This window comes from Ochotona princeps, chromosome 26 (genome assembly GCF_030435755.1).
Source record: "Ochotona princeps isolate mOchPri1 chromosome 26, mOchPri1.hap1, whole genome shotgun sequence".
Lineage (NCBI taxonomy): Eukaryota > Metazoa > Chordata > Mammalia > Lagomorpha > Ochotonidae > Ochotona > Ochotona princeps.
In genome coordinates this window covers 685913-710454 of record NC_080857.1, presented here as the reverse complement: position 1 = coordinate 710454, position 24542 = coordinate 685913, and the positions used below count along the sequence as shown (strand labels likewise).

Genomic DNA, 24542 nt, shown 5'->3' with positions numbered 1-24542 from the left:
TGAGATGGTAAGAAGGAGAGAAGGTAGAGGATGGAGTGGGTGGGCAGGAGGGCAGCAGGTGGCGTGAGATGTGGCCTGAGCCTGGCACCTGGGAAAGTGGCCTGGCCCTCCTTCCTCCCTCTCCATCGTCCACCCCAGACAGCTGAGGGTGACTACAGAGGTTCACAGTCACCTGCCTTGTGTGGCCGAGCCATGGCCGTCACAGTGCCTTCGTGCCCCCTGTGGACCTGCCGTGTGTGGCTGAGCCATGGCCGTCTCAGTGCCTGCGTGCCCTCTGTGGACCTGCCGTGTGTGGCTGAGCCATGGCCGTCACAGTGCCTTCGTGCCCCCTGTGGACCTGCCGTGTGGCCGAGCCATGGCCGTCTCAGTGCCCTCTGTGGACCTGCCGTGTGGCCGAGCCATGGCCGTCACAGTGCCTGCGTGCCCTCTGTGGACCTGCCGTGTGGCCGAGCCATGGCCGTCACAGTGCCTGCGTGCCCTCTGTGGACCTGCCTTGCTGTTCCATAGCTGCCAGGAGCTTTGCAGGTTTAAAAAGCAGCTCAGAGGTTCTGGAGAGAGTGCAGGGCTGTGGAGACTGCGACTGAGCCCACGCAAGAACACTTCCGTGCTCAAGTGTGCGGTGCCTGAGCTGTGCATCCATGTGCCAAGAGGGTTGAAGCTTGCTCCAGTTACAGCCAGTTCTGGCCGCGAGGTGGCCTGGCAGGGGCCGTGCCCTGGGAAGGCAGTCCTTGGGCAGCTGTGTTGGTCAGAGCCCAGTGCTTCCTGCACTGCCTCTGCCTGCCGGCTCACTGAGAGCGTGTGCCTGTGCTGTACGCATGGTCGGCTCTTGGCCAAACCACTGACAGCCATGAGAACCCTCCTCACAGCACCCCGAGCTGGTCGCTGCAGAAAATCGAAGCTGGGCCTGCGCCTTCGGGGTGCTGGAGGACAGCAGGTTTCAGTGCAGGTGGAACCGGGCAGCTCTGGCTTCAGTCCAGCCACTGGGGAGTTGGGACTGGGGCTGGGAGGCGTGTGATCATCCCATGTCCAGTCCCTGGTGGGCCATGGAGCTTGTGCCCTCCCTGTGCTTGGTTAGGGTGCCCCGATGGCCGGGCGGAGTCCAGGTACTCTGAAAATACAGAGAGATCTTTATAAAAATCACCACGGTGTTTTCAGTTACTAAGATAGCAATACAGTCAGAGTTTTCTATCACTGGTATGTAACTCAGACAATTTCCTTTTTTTAAACTAGCTTGTTCTGCCAGTTGAAACCAAGAGAGAGAGTTATTCCTGTATGGCATGAGAAGCCCTATGAGTGGAACCAGGTGGGTGAGAGGTGCCCGAGCAGCCCGTTGTCTGGCTCAGTCCTGGCCGGCTGCAGCTGCTGGGAGCAGAGCCGGGAGGCAGGTGCGTGCCGGTGGCTGCTCAGGCCGCAGCGTGTTGTCCTGGGACTTGGGAAAGCACCATCCATTCGGAGCCTTCAGCTGGTGGGGACCTGGGCGAGGCCCCTCCTTGCCTCCCCTGCCATGGGACTGCCCGAGGCCTTGGGCTCACATGGCTGCTGCGTGGCCACATGCCAGGAGAGGTGAGCTGTGGGCTGCTTCTCCTCATGCCAGGGCTGTGGGCCTCCTGGCTCCTCACACAGTGCCTTCTCCCCAGCTGCTTCTCTGCTTGGGAGCATGCTAGCCAGGCCGCCAGGCTCCAGGGGCTGGCCCTCATGCTCGGCAGGCAGGAGAGGGGCCTAAACAAGACTGTCCGCGCAGCCTGAAGCCGCCTTGGAGGCAGCCGGGTTTCAAACCATGAAGCCCTGCCTGAGCCGATGACATCACAGGTGGCCCCAGCCTCCCTGAGGGCATGCTGTCTGCCCAGTGCCATGTGGGGCACCCAGCCTGGCAGGCCCGGGAGGCGGTGCTCTGCCTGGCAGTGAACAGTGGAGCTCTGGGTAGTCTCCTGCTCCACTCAGGTCACTTGTTAAGTGAATGTGATGGCCCAGCAGCTGTACCTTGCCACCTGCGTGGGGACCTCTGGTGGAGTGCCAGGCTCCCGGCCTGGTGCTGGCTGGTGGGAGCATTCGGGGAGTGAAGCAACAGAGGGACCCCTCCCCCGATGTCTCCATCTCTGCCTGCCTTCCACACAAATAAGAATGGACAAGAATGAATCCTAGTGTGTAGTGGGGAGAACTGAGGGGTGATTTCGGAGGCAGGTCCATGTCCGTGCCTGTCCCTGTGTCTGTCCGTGCCCATGGGGTTTCCATGGTCTGCCCTTGCCACCTCAAGGAGCCCACTCTGGAAGGGTCTGACTGTGTGCCCCCTGCAGGTGGACCCGCAGCTGGTCATGGAGCAGGTGCGGGAGGAGAGACGTGGGAAGAGCACGCCACTGCTCCAGCTGCACAAGCTGATCGTGCTGGGCCCCTGACGCCCGCAGCCGGGTGCGCTCCGTGGCACGCAGCCGGACATTGCCCCTGTGCTGCCCGGTGGCGTGGAGGCTCTGCGCCATCTAAACACTCGGGAAATCAGGAAGCAGACTGCCTGGAAAAGGAGCTCCAGTTGAAGTGGCCAAGCTGGCATGGAACATTCTAGAGCCTGTACGTTTCAGCCTTGGCCTCCAGTTGACCAGACAGAAAGCTGGGGCCTATTTACAGCCATGGTGTGTTTTCTGATTTTTTTTTCCATGGAGGAGGATAACTAATTTTGGAAAACCCAACTTTACTTTTATACATTTAAGATTTTTAGTTAACCCACGATTCTTGGTCCGCATTTCAGAAATCAGAGATTACCTGGCAACTTATCTGTGTGTGTGAAAACAATAAAAGCATTAGACAAAGTTGGCTTGTGGCTATTTTTTTTAAGATTTATTTATTTTTATGGGAAAAGCAATATTACAGAAAGGAGACAGATCTTCCATCCATTGTCTCACTCCCCACATGGCCAAAGATGAGCCGATTCAGAGCCAGGAGCCAGGAGCCTCCTCCAGGTCTCCCTCGCAGGTGCAGCGTCCCAGGCTTTGGGCCGTGCTCCACTGCTCTCCCAGGCCACAGGCAGGGAGCTGGATGGGAAGCAGGGCTGCCGGGATTAGAACCAGCGCCCACGTGGGATGCCAGTGCTGGCAGGTAGAAGATGAGTGAACTGAGCCGTTGTGCCAGCCCTGTGGTGGTTGTTAGAGGAGGTGAGTAGGGTTTGTTGTAAAGAATCTGGTGGTAAAGGGGTACAGACGTGTCAGTGCTGGGGTTCTGTCTGCATGGTTGGTGTGTTGTGCCAAAGAGGAAGCGCGGAAGGGTCCGGGCAGGATCACAGCCCAAGCCTGTCCCTGGGCAACAGCCCTCAGATGGCATGGGTGAGCTAGGGGTTCTGCCTGGCTGGCCTGTGGCTCACCTCTGAGAATGGTGCCCTGGAGCCACACCCACTGTGCCAGCTTTGGGCAGTCCCCAGTGCCAGGCACTAAGGGGTGGGGGCTAGGGACCTTCTGGCTATGGCTAGAGGCTACCAGGAGACTACACAGCAGCTTCCAGGGTCCAGGCCCTGTCTGCTGTGTCCACACGGCTCCTTGGTCTGCCAGCCTCATCCAGGGGACTGTGGGTTGCGGAGTGGCCAGTGTGGGTTTACAGGCACCATATGTGTGCGTGTATGCTACAATGGAGAGACACCCATCTCTTCACCCCCCAGATGCCACCAACAGCCAGGACCCTGGAGCTCCCTCTAGGGCTCCTCAGTATTCCCCGCCAGCTGCCGCCTCTGCATGGTGGCAGGAAACTGGGGCCTGGACATTCAGTTCAGGTTTTCCATGAAGTGTCTCAGCTACCAGGCCATGTGCCCAGCACCCGACTGGAGTGTGATGTGTTTTTTAGAAAGAAGTACAGCCTGGCCCGGCGTCGTAACCTAGCAGCTAAAGTCCTTGTATTACACACACCAGGATCCCATATGGGCACCAGTTCTAGTCCCGGCAGCTCCACTTCCCATCCAGCTCCCTGCTTGTGACCTGGGAAAGCAGTCGAGGACGGCCCAAACCCTTGGGACCCTGCACCCACGTGGGAGAGCCGGAAGAGCCTCCTGGCTTCAGACTGGCTCAGCTCCAGCTGTTGCGGTCACTTGGGAGTGAATCAGCAGATGGAAGGTCTTCCTCTCTGTCTTTCCTCCTCTCTGTATATCTGACTTTCCGATAAAAATTTTAAAAATAAATCTTAAAGAAGCACAGCCCTGGGAGGCATCCCTGCGTACCTTGAGCTGGTCATCCTGGGCTGCCTCCTTGCAGCTGGGATGCAGCATCCTGCTCCCTGAGGCAGGCTGTGACAGGTGTCTGGGTGGGTACGGCCCCTGCTGCTTCTGCCCACACAGCTACACCACATTGCTTGTGTGAGCGCAGTGCCAAGCAGTGCCTCCCACCGGGCCTCTGCTGTTGGAAGCAAGGCTGATCTCCACAGGTGCGCTATGCAGGGGACATGAGGTGGAACCTGCCCGAAGGCTGCCAAGGCAGAGGCTAGCTATGTACCAGCACTGGGGAGCTCTGTGTGTCAGACCAAGGAGCCACCGTGGGGGCCACCATGGGGCCTTGGGGGCCACATGGTCTATTGCTACTGCCCAGACCCCTTGAATTGTGTTTGGGAAACATTAACAAAAAGAGATGGCATTTGACCACAAGGAAGCATTTCTGAAATCAGAAGGTTTTTAAGACCACGCTTTTGTGTTATAATCATTAAAATTAGACACCTGCCCACACTTCACTGCTTGGAGGCTCACGGCCCTACAAACACCCAGAGCTAAACGTGAGACACCCCAGTCCACATTGGAATGCTGTTTCCAATCTGTTACTCCACTTCCTGTTCCACTTCTGGAAAGGGCATCCTGGGACGCAGGCGTGTGCAAGGCCTGGGTGGAGGGCCTGGCCCAGCGGGGGTTGTGGTGGACAGTGGGGAGTGAGCCATGGCTGGAAGTCAGCTCTGCCTCTCTTTAATCAGTGCATCTTACACAACTACCCCATGATGTTCAAAAACAACCACTAGGGCAGGCTTTGTGTCCAAGATGGAGATAAAGATGATCCAGAAATAAATCCGCAAGCTGGGTCCGTCGCACACAGAGCAGAAACAAACCACAAGCCGGGCCGGGCAGTCGGGAGTGGGTCGAGGCGTCCACAGGGGTTGCTGCCTTGACTGGAGGACTGACCAGGGCTCTTGGTCTGCACGCTGTGGCGAGGTGGGCCCAAAATTTCCGTGGAATATGAATGGGAGGAACAGGTTAGCAGTAGGTGGACCCCAGAGGAATTGAGAAGGTAAGGCACACCTGGGAGGTGAGGGTGATCACCCCTTCCTGGTAGAACCTGCCAACACAGGTTCTCAAGAGATGGCGTTGTTGAGCTCGCAGCAGGTGAAGTGCATCAGGAGGCAGCCTGGCGCTGGAGCCGTGTGGAGCCATCAGTCCCGGGGTGGGGCGCTGGAGCCGTGTGGAGCCATCAGTCCCGGGGTGGGGCGCTGGAGCCGTGTGGAGCCATCAGTCCCGGGGTGGGGCGCTGGAGCCGTGTGGAGCCATCAGTCATTGCTTGTTCTGGAAACTTTCAGTCACGCTCTGTCAGTCACGAACGTACAGAGAAACGAGAAGTGAAACGGATTTGTTACGCCATGGCTGAGAGCATGAGCAACATGGTGAATGAAGACATTCATTTCGGGTAAGCGGTGTGTCACAGTACTTGGACTCAGGCTGGTGTACCTCAGGTCGGTGTCCGGCTCTCCCCGGTTTGCTGCCAGCAGCTCTGTCATCAGCTGGGCCACTGACCTTTGAAGATGGGGTTGTTAGGAAACCTCACTTGAACTCAGCACAGTGAGGCAGGAGGCACACATGCTGCAGTTGGCCTCGGAGACCAATGCCTGAGGCCCCAAGGTGGGGTGGGGGCATCGTGGTGGCCTGTGCCCTCAGCTGGGGTCTACTCCCCGAGAGGCAGGAAGACACTCCTGCCCAGCAAGTGCCTGCTTCACTCGGCGGGCCTCTGCTGAGTCGGGCTGGATGAGAGCGGGGTTGTTCCCTCCCTGTGGAGGGAGTTGGACCAGCCCAGGGACTTGCCAGTTCATGTGCAGAGGGAACACGAACAGAGAGCGTGCCACCAGGTGTCCTTGGAACGGGGTAAAAGCTCCTTGAACGAAGCTTGCTGGTGTGTTAACCTGGAGAGTCCGGCGGTGCGTCAGGAGGTCCAAACACATCTTACCATGCACACAGGCATCAAACCCAGAACCTGGTGTGGGACACGATGCCCTCACCAGCCAGCACTGAGACTGGCCTATGCCATGGCACGCCCCGGACAAACCCTGCCTCAGGTCCAGGGTCCCAGTCACCCTAATGGGGTGTGAACACAGCCAAGCCCACGCACAGGGTCCTGGTTGGGGCAGCTCGGCCTCCCAGCCTCTGGTGCTCGCCATCTCCGGGGAGCACGGCGGGGTAGGCTGCTGGGCACTCCTTGCGCTGTCTGCCGGCTTTCCTGGGGGGAGAATGCATGGCCACTCCCTTGGACAGCAGCATCAGCAGGGCTCCACTGAGGCCTTCACAGAGCCCCTGTGCTCCCAGGCCCACAGATGGGTGCCTGAGGCAGGCCTGGGAGGGCAGTGAGCACAGGCGGGCGCAGGCACCTCTGCCTGCCCAGCCACGCCCAGGGGCGGACCCTCGGCCCTGCCCCGGCCAGGCCCCGCCTCAGATTGCCCCGCTGTGTCCTGACCGCCTCCCGAGTCCCTGTGTCCCAGCCAGCATGGCGCGCGCCTTGGGACCTGAGCGCCGGCTGCTGGCCATCTACACTGGTGGCACCATCGGCATGCGGAGAGAGGACGGTGGTGAGTGGGCTGGGGCCTCTCCACTGGGTACCCCTGGGGTTCGCAGGCAGGGTTGGGACCTTCCTCCTCCTGTCCCCCTGGGTCCAGCCCCGCCTCCCCGGAGCCATCCAGCTCAGGTGCCCTGCAGGGGGACAGGGCAGCAGTGGCCCCAGGATCACCCTGGTGCTGTTGCTGTAGGTACAGCTGACACAGGTGGGTGCGGGCAGGAGGGCCTCTGAACTTTGCCCTGCCCTGGCAGAAGCAGGTGGGACTTCTGTGGCAGGGGGAGACAGGGATGCAGCATGGCTCTGCGCCCCAGCACCTGAGAGCCCCGTGGTTGCAGAAACTCCAGACCCCTGCTGCTGGGGTCAGCAGTCCCAGCCTCCCGTCCCCTCTGTCCCTGGCACTGAAGCCAGCCCAATGAGGTGTATGTCCAGGTCCTGCCTAGGGCCTTTCCAGGACTGCAAAGGACGGTGGCCCAGCCTCCGCGTGGCTCTGGTGTGTGGTGGGGGAGGGGTGGGATGACCCCGGGTTCCTTGAAGGGCCTGTTCAGGAGTGAGTCCTCCAAGCTCTGGCTTCGGACCAGCTGCCTAACCCGCTGTGAGCATGAGCACAGACAAAAGGAAGTTGAGCCCGCCCCTTCCTGGAGTCTGCTCCTGCTCCTGCTCCTCACGTACACAGCCCTGCGCGCAAAACCAGTGCCTCACCACTTCCTGGAGGCTGCAGGAGCATCCCCCACCGCCTACCCTGCTGATGGAGCACCCCCACCACCTCCCCTGCTGATGGAGCACCCCCCACCACCTCCCCTGCTGATGGAGCACCCCCCACCACCTCCCCTTCTGATGGAGCACCCCCACCACCTCCCCTGCTGATGGAGCACCCCTCACCACCTCCCTGCTGATGGAGCACCCCCCACCACCTACCCTGCTGATGAAACATCCCCCACCACCTCCCCTGCTGATGGAGCACCCCCCACCACCTCCCCTGCTGATGGAGCACCCCCCACCACCTCCCCTGCTGATGGAACACCCCCCACCACCTCCCCTGCTGATGGAGCACCCCCCACCACCTCCCCTGCTGATGGAGCACCCCTCACCACCTCCCCTGCTGATGGAGCACCCCCCCACCACCTCCCCTTCTGCAGGAGCACCCCCCACCACCTCCCCTGCTGGTGGAGCACCCCCCACCACCTCCCCTTCACCCAGCGTCTCCTTGCCATTTCTCCTCCCCCTCCTGGCCCTCAGCTCTGTCCTTGGCTCCCAGTACTTATCTGATTCCTCAGGCCTGGCTTGGAGCAGCTCAGGTCCCCTGGCATGGGGCATGGCTATGTCCAGGCTTGCATGTGGCCTCGAGTGCCACACACAGCCGAGGTCACATAGGCCCACTGTTTGTTCACCCTCGCCCTGAGTGGACATGCTGATTCAAAAGGAAGCCATGTCCAGCGACTGCCCCTGTCTTACTTGTCATGTGTCTTTCCACATTTGGCTTCTGAGTCTGGACCTCTTAAGGGACATCCCTTGAACAGTAGGGGTGGCAACTGGGCCACCGCAGGAACCAGGAAAGGGGCAGCCGCTGGGGGCCAAGGGGCTCCGCTGGCACACCAGACACTGGCTCCCCCAGGAGCCCGAGCTGAGGAGTGCTGCTGCCCCTGGGGCAGTCCAGCCCGTCCAGCTGCATAGACGTGACCAGGTCCCAGAGCAGCATCTGCTCAACTCTGTGCTGTGTGTGGCAATTCCAGATGGAGCCACACTCATTGACGGCCTCTGTGCACCTGCTGGTCCCCGTGCCCCTCAGAGGGGCTGGGGAAGCCCTGGCTCCAGGAGATGTCTGTCCCATTGTGTCCCAGCAGGGGGACGACAGGTAGGCCAGTGTTGTGCAGGTGGGCCTGCACACCTGTGTGAGGTGAGGAGCGTGCAAGCGTCGGGTCACTTGGGCTCAATGATTAACCTACTGCTGGAGACAGCTGCTGTGACAGCCTCCACTGTGTGGGACCCACACCCCCAGCCTAGCGGGGCATAGCACCCCCCACCATGTCCCAGGACAGGGCACCTGAGCCACCAAGCCTAGTCAGTGCCCATAGCCTGTGTGCTGCCCACAGGGAGGCCCTAGCGGCAGGGCAAGTTAGCTTCCAGCACCCTCTGAGTGACGCCAGTGGCATCTTGGAGGCCACACGTGGCATTTGCACCCGTGGCCCAGCTCACATCAAGTCCTGAGCTTTCCTCGCATCCCCCAGGCTGCCCAGGAGGTTACGAGTCCTGTGGCCACCAGAGAATCAGTTCTCTGCCTAGCCCTGCCCAGGTGACCTGCTCCAGGGGTTGGCTGGCATCAGCACAGACCAAGGCCGCCTTTTTGGCAGGCACAGCTGGACAGGGGAAGGCGAAGCAGCCAGTCCATGCACCCACTGAGCTCTGGTCACCTACCTGCAGGCACAGCCCCCATACCTCCCAGAGGCCGCAGCCCCAAACCTGTGGGACCTGCGGGGTCCTTCCCCAGGGAGCCCCAGCCCCCACCCTAACCATGTCGGCTGGAGTTTCCACAGGTGCTGACAGGGCCAAGGGGTCAGAACTGGGACCATTGTCCAGCCCCACCATGCAGGACCTGCTGCACCTGCAGCCACGGCCCTGACTGGCTCTTGAATGCCCAGGGGCTGAAGTCCAGGCCACAGGCCACAGCCTGACTGCTGGACGCTGGACCGTGCCCTGTCACACCTGGGGTGTCCCAGAGGTGGCTGAGCTGACAGCTCTGGGGCTTCCCCTCCCCCAGCTGTTTATTCAGCCCTGTTGGCCAGTGCCAACCACCCACGCCAGCTGCTCTGTGCACGGCCAGGGGATGTTCCTGAGCCCCAGTCTGACAACATTGATCAATAGTGTTCAGTGGGGGTGGCATGGGACATGGCAAAAAGCCTTGGAACAAATAGGTTAGTTCCTCCACTGTCTCTACCATGTGCCCTGGGCAGCTCTGCCAAGGCAAAAACGGGCGTGACTGACCGTGGGTGTGGCTGGCCATGGAGGAGGAGGGTGGAGGCATGTGGCAGGGAAGGCCTGGCCGTGAGCACAGGGCAAGGGGCCTCGGCCCAGCGTGTGGTGACCCCTGAGGCTGAGAGTGACCCCAGCCATGGGCAGCCCCCGTGGCACAGCCCCTGGAAGCGTCCAAAAGGAATGGGGCCCAAGGACTCCTGGCCTCTGGAGTCACGTGTGGGAGGAGCTGAGGTCTGTCACAGCTGCAGGACACTGGTTCAGCTAGCACCAGGACCGCCAGGCCTCACCCTGAGGTCACGTTGGTGAAGCTGCCCCTCCCAGATGCCTGCTGGTCTGCCTGCTGGTCTGCCTGCTGGCCACGTGGGAGACGCTCACAGGATCCTGCAGCACGGAGCCAGCGGAGAGCCATGGGGGACAAGGGGTCAGACCTGTGCCCCATGTGTCCCAGTAGTTTGACCCCAGGCTTGTGTCTCAGGGGACATACTGGCGGCCTTTTGGGGCCCTCCTAGCATTTGGACAGTCCATGCACAGCGCCACCTTTCTGGTAGGCGGGGGTGGCTGGCTGGGGCCCAAGCATTGGGGCACTTGCTGTGTGACAGTCACTCGAGGTGAAGGGGCTATGCAGAGATCCTATGCGGGACCCTGGAAGAGACACACACAGATCCCTCCTGGGAGTCTGAGGGCCAGGAAGGACTTCCTGGAGGAGGTGTCCTGAGCCAGATCTACAAGTACTTGCTAGGAGAGAATGGGGGCCGGAAGTGGTGCTGGTGGGTATTCTGAGAGGTAGGGATCGAGCCAGGGGTATGGGGTGGCTGCCTTGTGAGGGCCGGAGGTGGCCTTGTCCAGAGTCAAGGCAGAGTCCAGGCCAGTAGCTGGAGAGCCAGCCAGGGCTCCTGGGCTGGCCAAGTACAGACAGGGCCGTAGCTTGTGAACACCTCCCTGGGGTCCTCGCATCTCAGGTGCTGGCTGCACAGCCGTTCTGAGCCTGTGCCCACTGTCCACAGTGCTGGTCCCCGGGCGGGGCCTGGCGGCGGTCCTGAAGAGCATGCCCATGTTCCATGACGCAGAGCACGCCCAGGCCTGCGGCCTCCCCGAGGACACCCTGTTGCTGCCGTGAGTGTGTGGGCTGCGCACGGGCCCCGGGGCCCCTGGCATCACAGCGGGCAGTCTGGGCCCTGTCCTCAGGCCCAGCACTGTGCCCCCTGCAGCCCAGCCAGCCCCAGCCAGAGGGTCATCTACACGGTCCTGGAGTGCCAGCGCTTGTTTGACTCCAGCGATATGACCATCACTGAGTGGGTGCAGATTGCCCAGACCATACAGGTGCGGAGAGCAAGGCCTGGGACGGGGCAGGCCGAGTCTGCCCCCTGGGTTTGCACAGGGAAGGCAGTGAGCATGTCTAGCCTGGAGCTGGGCCCCGTGACCAATCGTGGCCAGTCGCATGTCGTCCCCTTCCCCCAGCCCCGTTGCACAGTCGGGTGCTGCCTTGAGCTGTGCCCTCTGTGTCCAGCAGGGGGTGCCCTGCTTCAGGCGCTGCAGGCTGGCCCAGCCTCCAGAGGAAGAGCTGCAGTATGGGGCAGAGCCCCTCAGCTCTCAGACCTGGGCCACCTGCCGGGCGAGGTCCACCCCAGCGGCCTCTCTGAGGTGGTGGCCAGAGGCTGTCCCTGGATGGCTGTGCCTGTGCAGGAAGCCACTGCAGCCTGGCCAAGCCTCTGCCTGCACTGCTGACACCAACAACCCCTGTTGCCCGCAAGAAGTGGAGGCCCCATTGTGGTCACCCACCTGCAGCACAGCCCCTGTACCTCCTCTCCTTCCCTGACGGCCCTCCCCTGCCCTCCCCCTCCTGCAGCGACACTACGAGCAGTACCACGGCTTTGTGGTCGTCCATGGCACGGACACCATGGCCTTTGCCACCTCGGTGCTGTCCTTCGTCCTGGAGAACCTGGAGAAGCCTGTCATCTTCACCGGTGCCCAGGTGACTTGGGGACAACTCTGCTGCGACCCTGTCCAGCTGAGAGCTCTGCTGGCCCAGGGCACAGCTTGGCAGCTGCACATAGAGCACGAATGCTATCCTGGCTGCCCCTTGTCCACCCCAGTGCCACCCCATGGCCGGCAGAACATTCTGGGAGGCTGTTGGAGTGGGCACCCTGGGCCCTGGAGAGAGAGCCTCCCCTCAGGGCCGGGTCTGAGGCGGAGGCAGGGGGCCCCAGCCCATGAGTCTGCAGCAGCTCGGCCAAAGCCGTGGGCTCCCTGGCTGCCTCCTGCTGCTGCCGCCACCACCAGCCAAGGCCACTCCCATCCTGGCCTGGGTGTGGGCACTGGAGCCTGGACGCTGGGCAGCCTGGTGCTGGGTGCTGGGCGACTGGACAGATGCGTCCCTCCCCAGGTGCCCATCCATGCGCTGCAGAGCGACGGGCGTGAGAACCTGCTGGGCGCACTGCTCATGGCCAGCCAATTCGTCATCCCCGAGGTACCCACTGGCAGTGGAAAGGGGGCTCTGGGGAGGCTGCACGCAGCCCCCGGGACAGCAGAGGAGGGGCACTGTGGGGTGTGGGGGCTTTTCTCTGCCTGTGGAAGCTCCCCCACCCCCGGCTGGACTTCCCCAACTCTGAGCCACCCCATCCCCCCCAGGTCTGTCTCTTCTTCCAGAACCAACTGTTCCGAGGCAACCGGACCACCAAGGTGGACGCCCGCAGGTTTGCGGCCTTCTGTTCCCCTAACCTGCTGCCGCTGGCCACTGTGGGCGCTGATGTTACAAGTGAGCTGCGGCAGCCCACGCAGGAGGCCCTGTGAGAGGTTGAACTTGGGGTTGGGGCATGAGTGGGGGCCCTTGGTGGGTTCAGGTGCTGTATCCACCTACCCAGGCCTCCTGGGACATGGACATCTGGGCAGGACCTCACCCCTGCAAGTCAGCAAGGGGCATTTGTTCCCCACTCAGGCCCATGCGGGGTGCCCGGGGCCAGGCGTCTGCACAGCTGCCGTGCTTAGGGGGCTTTGGGGGCCCTAGGGTTCCCCTGATCTCATCCAACTGCTCCGGCTGTCTGGGAGAGCAGGGCATTCGGCAAAGTGGGCAGGTCAGGGGCTCAGGGGAGGCTGCGGCGGGCCCATGCCCTTCGTGGCCATTGCCCAGTCCTGTGGGTGGGAAAGAGAGGCACAGAGAGGCGGATCTCCCGGTGACCATGCACCAGTTCAGGGCGTGTGTGTGGCACCCCTGGGTGCTGGGATCTGGCGGGATCCCAAAGGACTTTGTGGAGGAGGGAGAATGTGAACTGGCACGAGGAGGAGGTGGGGGTGGGTGGGCTGAGAGGAGTTGCAGCCTGCAGGCCCTGCCACCAGGGGGTGCCCTGCACCCTGGCACCCGGGACACTGAGGCTCTGCCGCCGCCCAACACCCCCAGGCTTGTTCCCAGCTTGTGGGAACCCGAGCCCCACCCTTCCCAGTTAGGCTGCCTGGCCGGCTCCGGCACCCAGAGTTGGGAAACCCCGGACTCCACCCAGGGTGCGGCTCCAGGGGGCCCTGAAGAGGGGGCTGAGGCGGCTGAGCTGGGGAGCCAGTGGGGGTCTTGGGGGATGCCTCACAAGGTTCTCCTGGGGCCAGGAGTGGGGTCTGCTGGCCCTGCCCTGCCTGCCCCTCTCTGTCGAGCCCTGGCCTGGCTGGCTGGTGCCTCAGAATGCAGGAGGTGGCACGGAAGCCCTCTGCCCACCAGGCCCTGCTGTGTCACCATGGGGTCCTGTGGCCAAGCCCCGCTCACCGCACTCTTGCGGGCTCCCATAGCCGTGAAGCAGGGGGCTACCAGGGGGCTGGCTGGGGGTCCTCAGGCCAGCTTCGCTGTGTCCCCACAGTCAGCTGGGAGCTGGTGCGCAGGGCCAGCAGGCAGGGCCGGCTGGTGGTTCACAGTGGCATGGAGCGTGACGTGGGCCTTCTGCGACTCTACCCCGGGATCCCCGCTGCCCTGGTGTGTGCCCCCTTTGATCCTCGGGCTGCACCCCTGCCTGGTCGGTCTGTGTGGACACTCCTGGGGCTCCACTTCTGTATCTGCTTCCCGCTGGGCTCTGTGTGCCTCGTGCCTGACGGCCAGGCCCACAGCGGTCCCACCAGCTGGATGGGAGCTGAGCCCTGACCCTTGCCCCCTGCTGCCCCCAGGTCCGGGCCTTCCTGCAACCACCCCTGAAGGGGGTGGTCATGGAGACCTTCGGCTCCGGCAACGGGCCCAGCGCCCCAGACCTGCTGCAGGAGCTGCGGGCAGCCACTGCGCGGGGCCTCCTCATCGTCAACTGCACCCACTGCCTGCAGGGCACCGTGACCTCTGACTATGCCGCTGGCACAGTAGGGCAGGGTGCCCAGGGCTTGGGGAGGAAGGGGCTGGCAGAGGGACCCACTGTGGGAAAGCTGCCCATACACCGCTCCTCTCCTCACAGGCCATGGCGGGAACCGGCATCGTCTCCGGGTTTGACATGACATCGGAGGCTGCCCTGGCCAAGCTGTCCTACGTGCTAGGCCAGCCAGGGCTGAGCCTCGACCAAAGGAAGGAGGTAGGAGCTGCCTGGGCGGGGCGGGGGTGTGGGGCTCAGCACACACCTTGCCTGACCCCTGTCCGGGGACCAGCCATCCTTGGCACTTCTCTGGGGAGTGTTGGGGACTCGCCCAGCATTCCCAGAACGGCCCCTCCGGCCTCTGGCTTTCCTTGATGTTCCGGGATTGACGGGCTGGGGGGCTTTGGGAACGTAAGTTGAAAGAAGCAGAAGCTGGGGCTGGTCATGTGTGGGGTCTAGGCCGGGACAGTGCCCAGAAGCCTGCCACTGCCGCCGCTGCCCTGTGGCCCTCAAGGCTCGGCTGGTGCCCTTGACCCCACATTTGTCCCCTAGCTGATGACCACAGACCTCCGAGGGGAGATGACACTGCCGGTGATTGACAGGTGCCTGCGCTCACCACAGGGCAGCGTGCTGGGCCGTGGGCTCGCCTGGCTCCTCGGGCTGGGCAACGACCAGGTACCACCCCCTCGGCACCTGGGACACCCAGGCTCAGACCTGTGTGGGGGCAGTCCTGGCCCTGGGCATGGGGGCCCCGCCCTGCTCCTGCCCCCTTCGTGGCCTGCATGCTGACCTGCTCTGGGATGGGCAGCGGAGGGGGCCATCGCAGACTGACGCCTCCCTGGCCCTGACCTCGCACCTCAGTTTACCCCCACCCTGTGTGAACAGCCCCTTGCTGGGCGCAGGCGGGAGCCAGATGAAAGGCCTGGGCCACGCGGCCTGTTATTAGGTGCCCTAGGGGTGCCGGCGGCCATGGCTCTGTGATCAGGTTGGCGTGGGCACTGGCGTCTCAGGCAGCTTCTTCTAGCCTGGGACTGGGCAGGTGGCCCTCGGGGGGATGCGCAGGTGTGGGACCCGTTCTTCCATGCCAGGGGCCGGGCCGGGCTCTGTGTCCTGGTGTCAGGTCCACCACCCTGGGCTCCGCCTCCCTGAGGGGGGTCAGCAACATCTCTCAGCCCAGGGCCACAGGCCTAGCGGCCCCTGCTTACTGGGGGATGCCAGGACCTAGGACGCATGCTGCCCTCAGGAGGCTGATGCCGTGCGGGATGCCCTGGTGCCCAGCCTGGCCTGCGCCGTAGCCCACAGCGGGGACCTGGAGGCTCTGCAGGTGCTCATGGAACTGGTGAGCCTCCTTGAGTCTTGAGGGGACCCCAGGGGGCCTCTACTGGGGCCCCAGGAACCCCACAAGGCCCTGTGCCCTAGGCCACACAGCAGGGCTATCTTCCCAGCTGGGGAAGGGACACGGCCACTTATGTGTGGCCACAGGGGCTGGGCACCCTGGCTCTCCCTGTGGCCTACCTGGTCCTGCCCAGTGCCCTCTGAGAGTCGCATGTCCTTCCATCTTCCCAGGGAACTGACCTGTGCCTGAAGGACTTCAGGGGCCAGAGCCCTCTGCACGCAGCTGCCCGAGCGGGCCAGGCTGGGGTGGTGGCCACCCTGCTGCAGCGGGGCATGCAGGTGGACGCCCACGACCAGGACGGCTACAGCCCACTGCTGCTGGCCGTGCGGGGAAGGTGCGGGCCTGGCCTGAAGTGCATGCGTGGGTGGGGCAGGACAGGACTCTGCCTCCAGCCCAGCTGACCCTGGGCCTCAAGGAGCAATTGGTCTCCATGTAGACCCTGGCATGGAGTTTCTGGAAGAGAAACAAAGGCGTGGGCCGGTGGTGTACCTGTGTGTTCTCGTGTGTGTCCCCACACGTGTGTCCCTCTATATGTGTCCCTGTATATGTCCTTCTGTGTGTGCCTCTTGTGTGTCCTCCTGTGAGTGCCCTCATGTGTGTCCTCCTGTGTGTGCCCTCATGTGTGCCCCCTGTGTGTGTCCCCAGGTGTGCCAGTACTCCTGCCATCAGCCCAGGGACTGGAAGATCCTGTCTGGCCTCTGCCAGTGGGCCAGCCTGAGGCAGGCGGAGTTTGGCAGCTCCACTTGTAGGGCGGCAGCCCAATGGGCAGCAGTGGCTCCGGGTGGGGCTCAGCTCCACACCCACCCCAAGGCCCCGAGCCCTGCCTTCCCAGAGGGGCCAGGGGACCTGACTTGTGTAGGGTCAGAACATCCACATATCCCTTGGGGAAGCGCCCGAGAGTGTCAGGGCCTGGGGTCTCTCCCTGTAGGATGCGGTTCTGGGGGTAGAAACAGGAGCAGAGCCTTCTTGGCAGAGCAGGCATGCCCAGCGGGTGGCAGGTAGGTGAGGGGCTGTGGGCGTGCCCCCACCATCAGGCTGGGGTGATGTGGCTGGAGAGTCCCGACAGGGTGAGCTAGGGCGTGGGCAGTAGCGCGGGATGAGCTCATGGCAGCCGCACCCCACTGTCCCAACACCCCCCCAACCGGTCTCCCAGCCTCACTGCCCTGCTGGCTTCCGAGACTACCTGCCGGACCAGGGGGCACAGGGGAGAGCTGTGGGGCTGAGGACCCCCGAGACCCCCGGTGAGATAGGCATGACAGTGGCCATGGTCAGAGCCCCCACCCCAGGTACCGGAGTTCCCCTCCGTCACAGGGGCAGAGGTGGGCCCGTTGGCTCGGTTTCCCCACAGCCAGCCTGGGCCATGTGTTGGGGTTTGGGGCGCTGCAGGGGCGGGTCAGCAGGGGAGAGGGTCCTCTGGTCCCCTGCCCTTCCCCCATGTGCTGGGAAGGAGCCCAGGAGCTCAGGAAGGAGTTGGGAAGCAGAGTGCCTCCTGCCATGTGCTGGGCATGGAAGGCAAGCAGGACCCTTCTTCTGGCAGGCATGAGGGTGTCATCCGGCTGCTGAGGGCAGCCAATGCCCGCCTATCTCCCCAGGAACTGGAGGATGCAGGGACGGAGCTGTGCAGGTGGGGGCTTGGACAGTGGGGTAGGGTGGGCTCTGGGGGGACCCCAGTTTGGCTAACAGGAGGAAGGGTCTGGCAGGGGTTTCCAGCAGAGCGCATGTGTGTGTGTGTATAGGGAGGGTGTGTGGAGGGAAGCTGGGCTCCAGGGGCAGCCAGGGGCGTGGAAGGTTCTGGAAGCAGCTGGCCTGTACCCCATTTAATGTGCAGTGTGTGATGACATCATATTTCATGGGGCTGGGCGAGCCTCATGGCAGCTCAGTAGGGGGTACCCCGTAAGCACGCCTTGGCCCCGCCTCGCCTGGCCCAGGGGTGAGGTGGCAGGGGTGTGAGCCAAGGGGCATGGCCTGGGCCAGGCTCTGGGGGTACCTTGCAGCCCCTGATTTTGTTTTCCAAGGGACTTTGCAGGCCACTGGGTCCAGGGTAGCCTCCGCCAGGCTGGAACTGGGCTTGGGGCTTCAGCTGGGCCTTTGCCAGCAGGGTCGGGGACCTGGCCTGCGAGCATGCAGGGGGAGCTGAGGTGTGTCTGCTGGAGCGGAGCCCCTCGGGAGCAGCCAGGACCCCAGAGAGCCTAGTGGGCTTCAGGCCAGCACCCAGCCCCAGAGACCCCACGACTCCTGCTTGTCTCAGTGGGCCTGCCCAGGAGCTGTAAGACAGCACAGGCGTCCAGCAGCTGGTGCGCGTCACCCTTGGCCTGGGTCACAGGCACGCCCACCCAGGGAGCCCAGACTGCAGGCCGCCGACCAGCCCCCAGGGCCACGCGCTGCTGGCTCAGCTCTTTGCGGCTGGCTTTGTGAGGCCGCCCGGTGCACCCTGGCAGGGTGAGGGGCTGGCTGGCACTGACCACTCCCCTCTCCTCAGGCTGGCAGCCCGTGGGGACAGTGCAGGCCTGCGGGCCTGGGTCCAGGCCGGGGCCAACCTGGACCAACCGGGCTACGATGGACGCAGCGCCCTGCAGGTTGTGAGTGCCCCTTGCCCCACGCCCATCCGCTACCCCCAGGGCTGTTCACCACGCAGGAGCCCTCGGAAGCTGTCCCCTCCCTGGACCTGTGGGGAGGTGACACAGGGACCTTTGTGTGTGTGTTGGGAGTGAGACCCGCTCCATGCCTGCCCCCTCCACAGGCCAGAGCTGCTGGGAACTGGGAGGTCGTGGCCTTCCTGCAGGGCCCTGAGAGTACAGTCGATGTCCAGACCCAGAGCCCCCACACGGTGAGTCCCACCGGCAGGCCCGACCACCTCCCTCTCCAAGTGGCTGGATCTTGCCTTGCAAATGCATCCAAACACAGGCAGAGCAGACTGGGACAGGCAGAGCCGTGAGGGCCTCCTGGAGGAAAAGCCAACCTCAGGCCTCCCACCTGCGTCCAGCCAGGCTGCTTGTGATGGAATCTGACCTCCCCCTCACGCCCTGCCCACCCGGCCTGCTGGCGGGGTGCCCAGGCCAAGCCCCCGCAGTGTCGTCTGGCCTCCCTCACCCCCTGGCAAGGGCTGTGCCCACAGACAGGTGCCCAGGCTTGCCTCTGCCCCACCTCCGTATGCTTCCCAGCCTCCACCTGGTCTCAAGGAGCTTCTCACTTGCAGAAAGTGCTGCCTGGTGTCTAGCTGGAAGCCGTGCTGCTGCAGCCCAGGCCATCCTGATCCGCTGGGCCCAGATGCTACTGACTTGCTGCTCAGCCTGAGCCACCTGCTGGGCAGGGGTAGAGGTGTGAAATAAAGTCCCTGAATGCTGCCTTCCAGGCCCCTCAGCCGCTGCGGTGGGTGTGTTCAGGCCCCCTCGGTGGGCCTGTGTGCCCCTGTGGGAGGGGACCAGCCAGTCAGTCCTACCCTAGACATCCAGGGATGAGGCAGGCCCTAGGGGGCCCGCTGATGTGGGCTCCTGCCACCTCCCTACGGGCATGAGTCCTTCCTCCATCCTCACGTCCCTCCCCAACCTGATGTGTGGTCTCCCATCACCTCAGTGCCTGCCGCCTTGTGGGGTGGGGTCCTCAGGTCTCCCAGGCCTGGCTGCTACTGTCTCTGGCAGCTCCTCCAGATGCATAGCCAAGCAAGGCCACCAGGGCCCTGGCTGCCTGGGAAGCCTTCACCCACCACCCTGGGCAGTGCCCACTGCTTCCCAGGGCCTGCCTGCCACTCGTGGCCTTGATAAACACAGCCTGGGTTGTGAAAGTCACAGGGACACATGTTACCCCAGATGGCAGCACCCTCCCTGATCCGGTGCCAGCCTGCCTGTGTGGCAAGGTCCCCTGGACCCACTCCAGCCTGTGAGGTGACACCCCCTCACACCATGTGTCCACAAGGCTCCCCGCCAAGCTGGCACTTCCCAGATGGGTCACCGAGGGTGGGGGGCAGCTCCCAGACTGGTCAATGTCCCAGGAAGCTGTGAGTGGCTGCGGGCATCAGTTGGCAGGTGTCGTCCGGTGGTTTAGTGTCAAGGGGGGTCTGGCTCGAGGGGAAGGATGGTTACCCTGACACCCCTACTCCTGCCACGGTGCCACCCCCCGGAGTGTGTGCCTCCGCAGGGATGCTGCTGCGCACGCTGGCTCCTCTATGCCCGTCTGGCACATCTTCCAGACACGGAACTGGAGGCCCTAGGCCAGCCGTCCTGGGCCTGGAGGACCTGCCAGCCCCTGGCGAGCCATGCGGCGGCTCCAGCTGGAAACTTCGCCCAAGGGCCGACGGGCACCTCAGATCACCAAATGGGATTATCTTTGGGGAACATCTCCCTCAGTCGCGGCTTCTACCCTCACATCAGACGCCTTCCCGGGACCACGGCCTTCTGCTCCTGTCTCAGTACCTGTGCCCTGGGCTGCATGAGGAGGGCTCCTGGAGCCCTGCTGTGGTGGCATGGCAGGTGTGGGCCCTGGACAGGTGTGTGCCACCAGGCTGCAGCTCTGTCCCAGTGTGCGTGCCGTCCTGCTCGAGGCCTGCAGGGCTGCGTGTCAGTGTGGCCCACAGGACCTAAGTGAGCCAGGAGTCCCTCCTGCTGCCCCCTCCCCAGCTGCAGCTGAGGTTCCAGATGCGAGGAATTTAGGGATCACCTCCCCTAACTTCCTCTGCTTCAAGAATCCTGAGCAGCCCCCTCAGCTGACCTCACATCAGGCTGGTACACCTCGGGCTGACTCAGTGGGTGAGACTTGGCTGGAGGCAGGGCAGCCCTGGTGTGGGGGGTGAGGGGCAGGCCTGGGGCTTCCACCCCTGGGAGCCGGGCTGAGGGGGGCCTCTGGCTGCTCCCGTCACCCCACCCTCCCTCACCGGAGCTCTCGACTCGCTCCAGGCTCAGGGTTTCACTTTCTCTTTATCCTTCCCAGCAGGCTTCCTTTGAAGCCCGGACCGGAACAGGCGTGTCCAGCCCCAGACCCCCCACCCATACCCGGAGGTGGCCCGAATCCCGGGCTCCCTCCTGACTCTGGCCGCACCTGCCCGAGCCACCTAGGGCCCCGGCTGGGCACGTGTGGCCCCGCGCGCACACACAGCCCCTCCACGGGAGTCCCGGTGCCGACCCCAGGGGCCGCGGGGCGCCGGGCGGGGCCGCGCGATGAGTCAGGGCCACCCCCGCGCGGGCGCGCCGAGCAGGTCCCGGGCCGCGGAGCACCGGCCGCGCGACCCACGGGCCCGGGAGCCGCCCCACCCGGCCAAACCGGTCCAGCCAGCGCCGCGCGGGCGCGTTCCGGCGCCGGAGAGGGCGTCCGCGCCGCATAAAAGGCGCCGCGTCCGCCGCCGCTCGGAGCGCTTGCCACCCGGCCACGGCGACCGCCGGCGCACCCGGCCACGCCGCCAACGTTCGGCCGGGACGGCGTCGAGGCGCGGACGGCGGGGTGCTCGCTGCACCGGCGGCCACTCGCGCGCCGGGTCCAGTGGTTCTTAGCAGTTCAACAGTTCTGTAGCGCAATTGTGAAATGTTTAGGACCACTCGACCCGGCGGGCCCGGCGGCGGCCACACTGCGGCGTCCCGCAAGCTCCCGGGGGACTCCGTGCGTCGGCGGGAGGCTGCCGGGACTCGGGGAGCCGCCCGGGTGGGCTGCGGGACGGCCAGTGCTCGGGGCAATCGCCTGAATCCCCTGCGCTGGCCAGCGGTAGGCCCAGCGGGCGGGGACGGGCTTCCCGGGAGCCGGCGGCCTGGGTGGCGGGGCTCCCGGAGCGAGCAGCGGGGGGCTGGCGCGGGAGGCCCCGGTGCGGGGCAGGGCAGGAGTGTGGGCCACGCCGCAGGCAGCCGCCTTCCCGCCAGCTTCCTTCTGGGTGCCTCGGGCTTGCCTGGTGGGTCACTCTTGGTGGCACCCACTCGAGGAGCGCTGGGTGGCTCGGAAAGAGGCGACCCAGCGGGGGGCCGCCTCAGCCCCTGCTCGGGCTGGGCAGGGTCGCTTCTGCGCGGAGGGGGTGGGGCTGATCTGGCTGCGCCCTGGCAATGGAGAGAGGGGTCCCCACCCCTGCCTGCGGGAGGTGCTGGGTGCAGGGCGTAGGCATGGAGCCCCCTCCCCTCGGGGAGGTCACTCCACCCCCGCGGGGTTGCTGTGACCTGGAGGCAACTGCAAGGATTGTCCAGGGAGTGGGTGGCCAGTGCAGGCCCAGGCAGATGCCCCTTCCCGGACCGCCTAAGGACACTGCCTGGTCTGGAGGCTGTGGCAGCCACCTGTCCTGAGTGACTGCTAGAACTCCCAGGGAGTCCTGGGAGGGCCTGGGGACAGTAGGGCCACAAACGCGTGTCCCACAGTAGCCCTCTGGCCGTCCTGAGGCTGGCGCTCGAGTGTCCCCAGACCTTGCCCCTGTGGATGTCCAGCCCAGGTGGGGTAGCCCCCGACTTCCCACCCCCAGATACCTGCTGGAGGGCCTGCGCCCCTGCCGCTTCTGGTACAGGTTTTGACCTCCAGGAGCCCCCGACCTGCGTCCAGCCCCACCTGCTGCAGGCCACCGGTTGGCCCTGTGGACTTTGGGTGCCAGAACAGGCAAGACGGGAGGCCCTGTCCCACTTACACCCCTGCTCTGTTGCCCGCCAGCAGGTGAGCTCGTCCCCCGCCTCCAGAGCACTTGTCCTCTCCTGGTACAGATGGGCAGGGGGGAGCTGCCCCTCAACAGGGGTGTCGCGGCGGGCGCGCAGGGTCTGTTGGATGTGGGGAGGGTGCTGGTTGCAGATGCCTAGGCTCCAGCCTCCCCTTCTCACCTCTCCCTCCATCCTGGCTGGTGTGAAGGGTCCCCGGGACCCCTTCACAGTGTTGTGGTCTGCTTTATGCAAGTGGAACCCGTATCCTCCGCCGTTGGAGCCGGATGTGGACAGCAAAGTGCCCTGGACAGCTGACCCACGTGCCCACATTAGTCGGGGTACTCCTGGATTTTCTGCTGAGAGCCTGGGCTCCGGGGAACCCCTCGGCTCCAGGCAGGCAGGCCCCACTCCTGGCTGCCATGGCCGTGGGCTCCGTGTGTTTATGGAGGGCACGCTGCCATTTCTCCAGTTACTAACACAATACCATGCAGGGGTGTGTGGACAGGTACACACTTTGGGGACAGTGCAGTGATTGCCAGCCACGGGAACAGACAGGCCTCCCCTGACCGCCAGCAGGCTCGCTCCCTGGCCTTGCCGCTCCTTCCAGCTTCTCATCCCTGCATTGCTCTTTGCTTTCTGGGGCTTCTGGGCCTGCGCTGGAGCCAGAGCTCGCGCTGTGTCCTATGTGGGTGGCAGGGCCCACTACTGGAGCCACTGTGTGTCAGCAGGGGGGACAGGCCTCGAGCCACCTGCCGGGGGACATGGCACGTAACTCCTTCGTGCTGACGCCAAAGGGCCACCTGTCTACACTTACTGATTTTTTTTCTTTTCTTGCCTTCTCCCTGCCTCAGGTTTCATGTATTTCTCATTGTCACAGTTTGTGTAGCAAATAAAAACAGTGTCCATCACGTACGACTGACTGTTTGACAGGTGAATCGTGGGAGGGCTTCGCTGGTGCTTGGCCCAGACTGATGTCATTGCCGGTGGACCCCTCTCTGCGCCCCAGAAGCCCCCACCTCACTGACATGTCACCTGTTTCCCGAATGACTGCACAGCTGCACTGGGCACAGGCAGGAGCCGGGAGCTCCACTCGGTGTCCCACACAGGCAGGAGCCGGGAGCTCCACTTGGTGTCCCACACAGGGACACAAGGCCTCAGGCCACCCAGGCGCTCCCGAAGGTGGAACAGTGGGTTGGGTGGCTACGGGCTGCAGTCCCAACCCTTCTTGGGGAACGCTCAGAGCTGTGCGGAGCCCTGTCCCTGCTTCCTCACGCTCGCTCACATGTGTTGTGTCCAGTGGACAGCCAGTGCAGGGTAGAGGTGGTGCTGTCTGGGCCAGCTCTGCTCACGCATTGCCTCTGGCCTGGAGGCCGCTGGACACAGGCCTGCGTGGTCTCCCCCATCCATCCATTGTGTCGCCCCAACTTGTAGGATTGAGGGCTGATTTCACTCCTCTGTGTTATCACGGCCCACAGTCCCCACCGGGCCATGGCCAGCTCCCTCTTCAAGTGATGGAAACAGAATTTCAACGCTCCTGGTGCTCAGGGCTGGTCCATGGGGGGTGTGGCCCGTGGCAGCATCTACTCTGGAGGGAGGAGGGGAGGGCAGCTTTGGCAGGTCTGCCACCAGCACTGAACTCATTCTGTTTTGCAAAAGATTTAGTTATGGATTTGAAAGGCAGAGAGGTGGAGTGCTGACTCATTCCCCAGATGGGTGCTAATGTCTGGCTGAGCAGGAGCTGCACCGTGTCCTCTGCCCCTCCCAGACACCCGAGCAGGGAGCTGTCAGTGAAGGAACTGGCGCCCATATGGGATCCCAGCGCTGCAGGGCACTGCTTCATTGGCTGTGCTGCAGGGCCAGGCTCTCAGGCACGTCGGCACCCATGGTGTATTCTGTTCATGTTCTGTCTCCGGAATGATCACACTTTCAAGATGGAAACTTCACTCAGTGTATGCCAGTCCCAATGTTGCCCCTGGGACTTATGCCAGCACCCGGCACAGCGCAAACCAACCCCCGGCTGAGCCTCTGTGTGGCTATGAGCACAGCTCCGGGCTGTGACCTGAGCCCGCCTGGGCTGGCAACTGAAAACGGTGTGGGACTCAGGTGTTGGCCCCTCCAAGCTGTGTCCCTCTCAGAGCCGCCCACCCTTTCCCACTGTTGCAGAATGGTAGTGGGAGAGGGCTCCTTGCTGCTCACTCCCCAGATGCCTGCAGCAGCCAGGGCTGGGCCCCTGGACTCCCGCCGGGGTCTCCCATGCAAATGGCAGGGGTCCATCTACTGGGTGCCACCTGCTGCCTCCCAGGGTGCATGTCAGCGGGAAGCGAGATCAGAGAGGGTGGGGGGCTCAATCAGGCACCAGGCTGTGGCGCGCACCCTGAGCCTGTGCGTGCCCTGTCTCCATCCCGACAGCACCTCGCAGCGGTGAGCCCCCCAGCAGGCTCAAGCAGGGCTCTTGCAGGGTTTCTAAATCAATTGCTTTGCTTCTTGATTTGCCCCGCTCGATTCA

General features: G+C 63.8%; 2 protein-coding genes across 3 annotated transcripts in view; both read left to right on the top strand.

The window, feature by feature from the left end:
• TDRD9 (tudor domain containing 9) overlaps window positions 1–2804 on the top strand; it is a 59212-nt gene extending 56408 nt beyond the window's left edge. For both annotated transcript variants that reach the window (XM_004584514.2, XM_058655512.1), the window contains 2 exons: window positions 1231–1303; window positions 2295–2804. In XM_004584514.2, the coding sequence (XP_004584571.2) occupies window positions 1231–1303; window positions 2295–2393 (172 nt within the window). In that variant the 3' untranslated portion in view covers window positions 2394–2804. The remainder of the gene's footprint in view (window positions 1–1230; window positions 1304–2294) is intronic.
• Window positions 2805–6682: 3878 nt separating this feature from the next.
• Window positions 6683–20494, top strand: ASPG (asparaginase). Its single transcript, XM_012926696.2, has 16 exons — window positions 6683–6783; window positions 10745–10853; window positions 10949–11060; window positions 11587–11712; window positions 12124–12207; window positions 12369–12495; window positions 13580–13692; window positions 13881–14063; window positions 14156–14269; window positions 14603–14725; window positions 15294–15389; window positions 15617–15780; window positions 16984–17070; window positions 17926–18025; window positions 18187–18273; window positions 20438–20494. Exons 1-16 carry the CDS (start codon window positions 6702–6704, stop codon window positions 20492–20494), a joined length of 1764 nt encoding a protein of 587 aa, XP_012782150.2. The 5' UTR covers window positions 6683–6701.
• Window positions 20495–24542: the final 4048 nt, after the last annotated feature.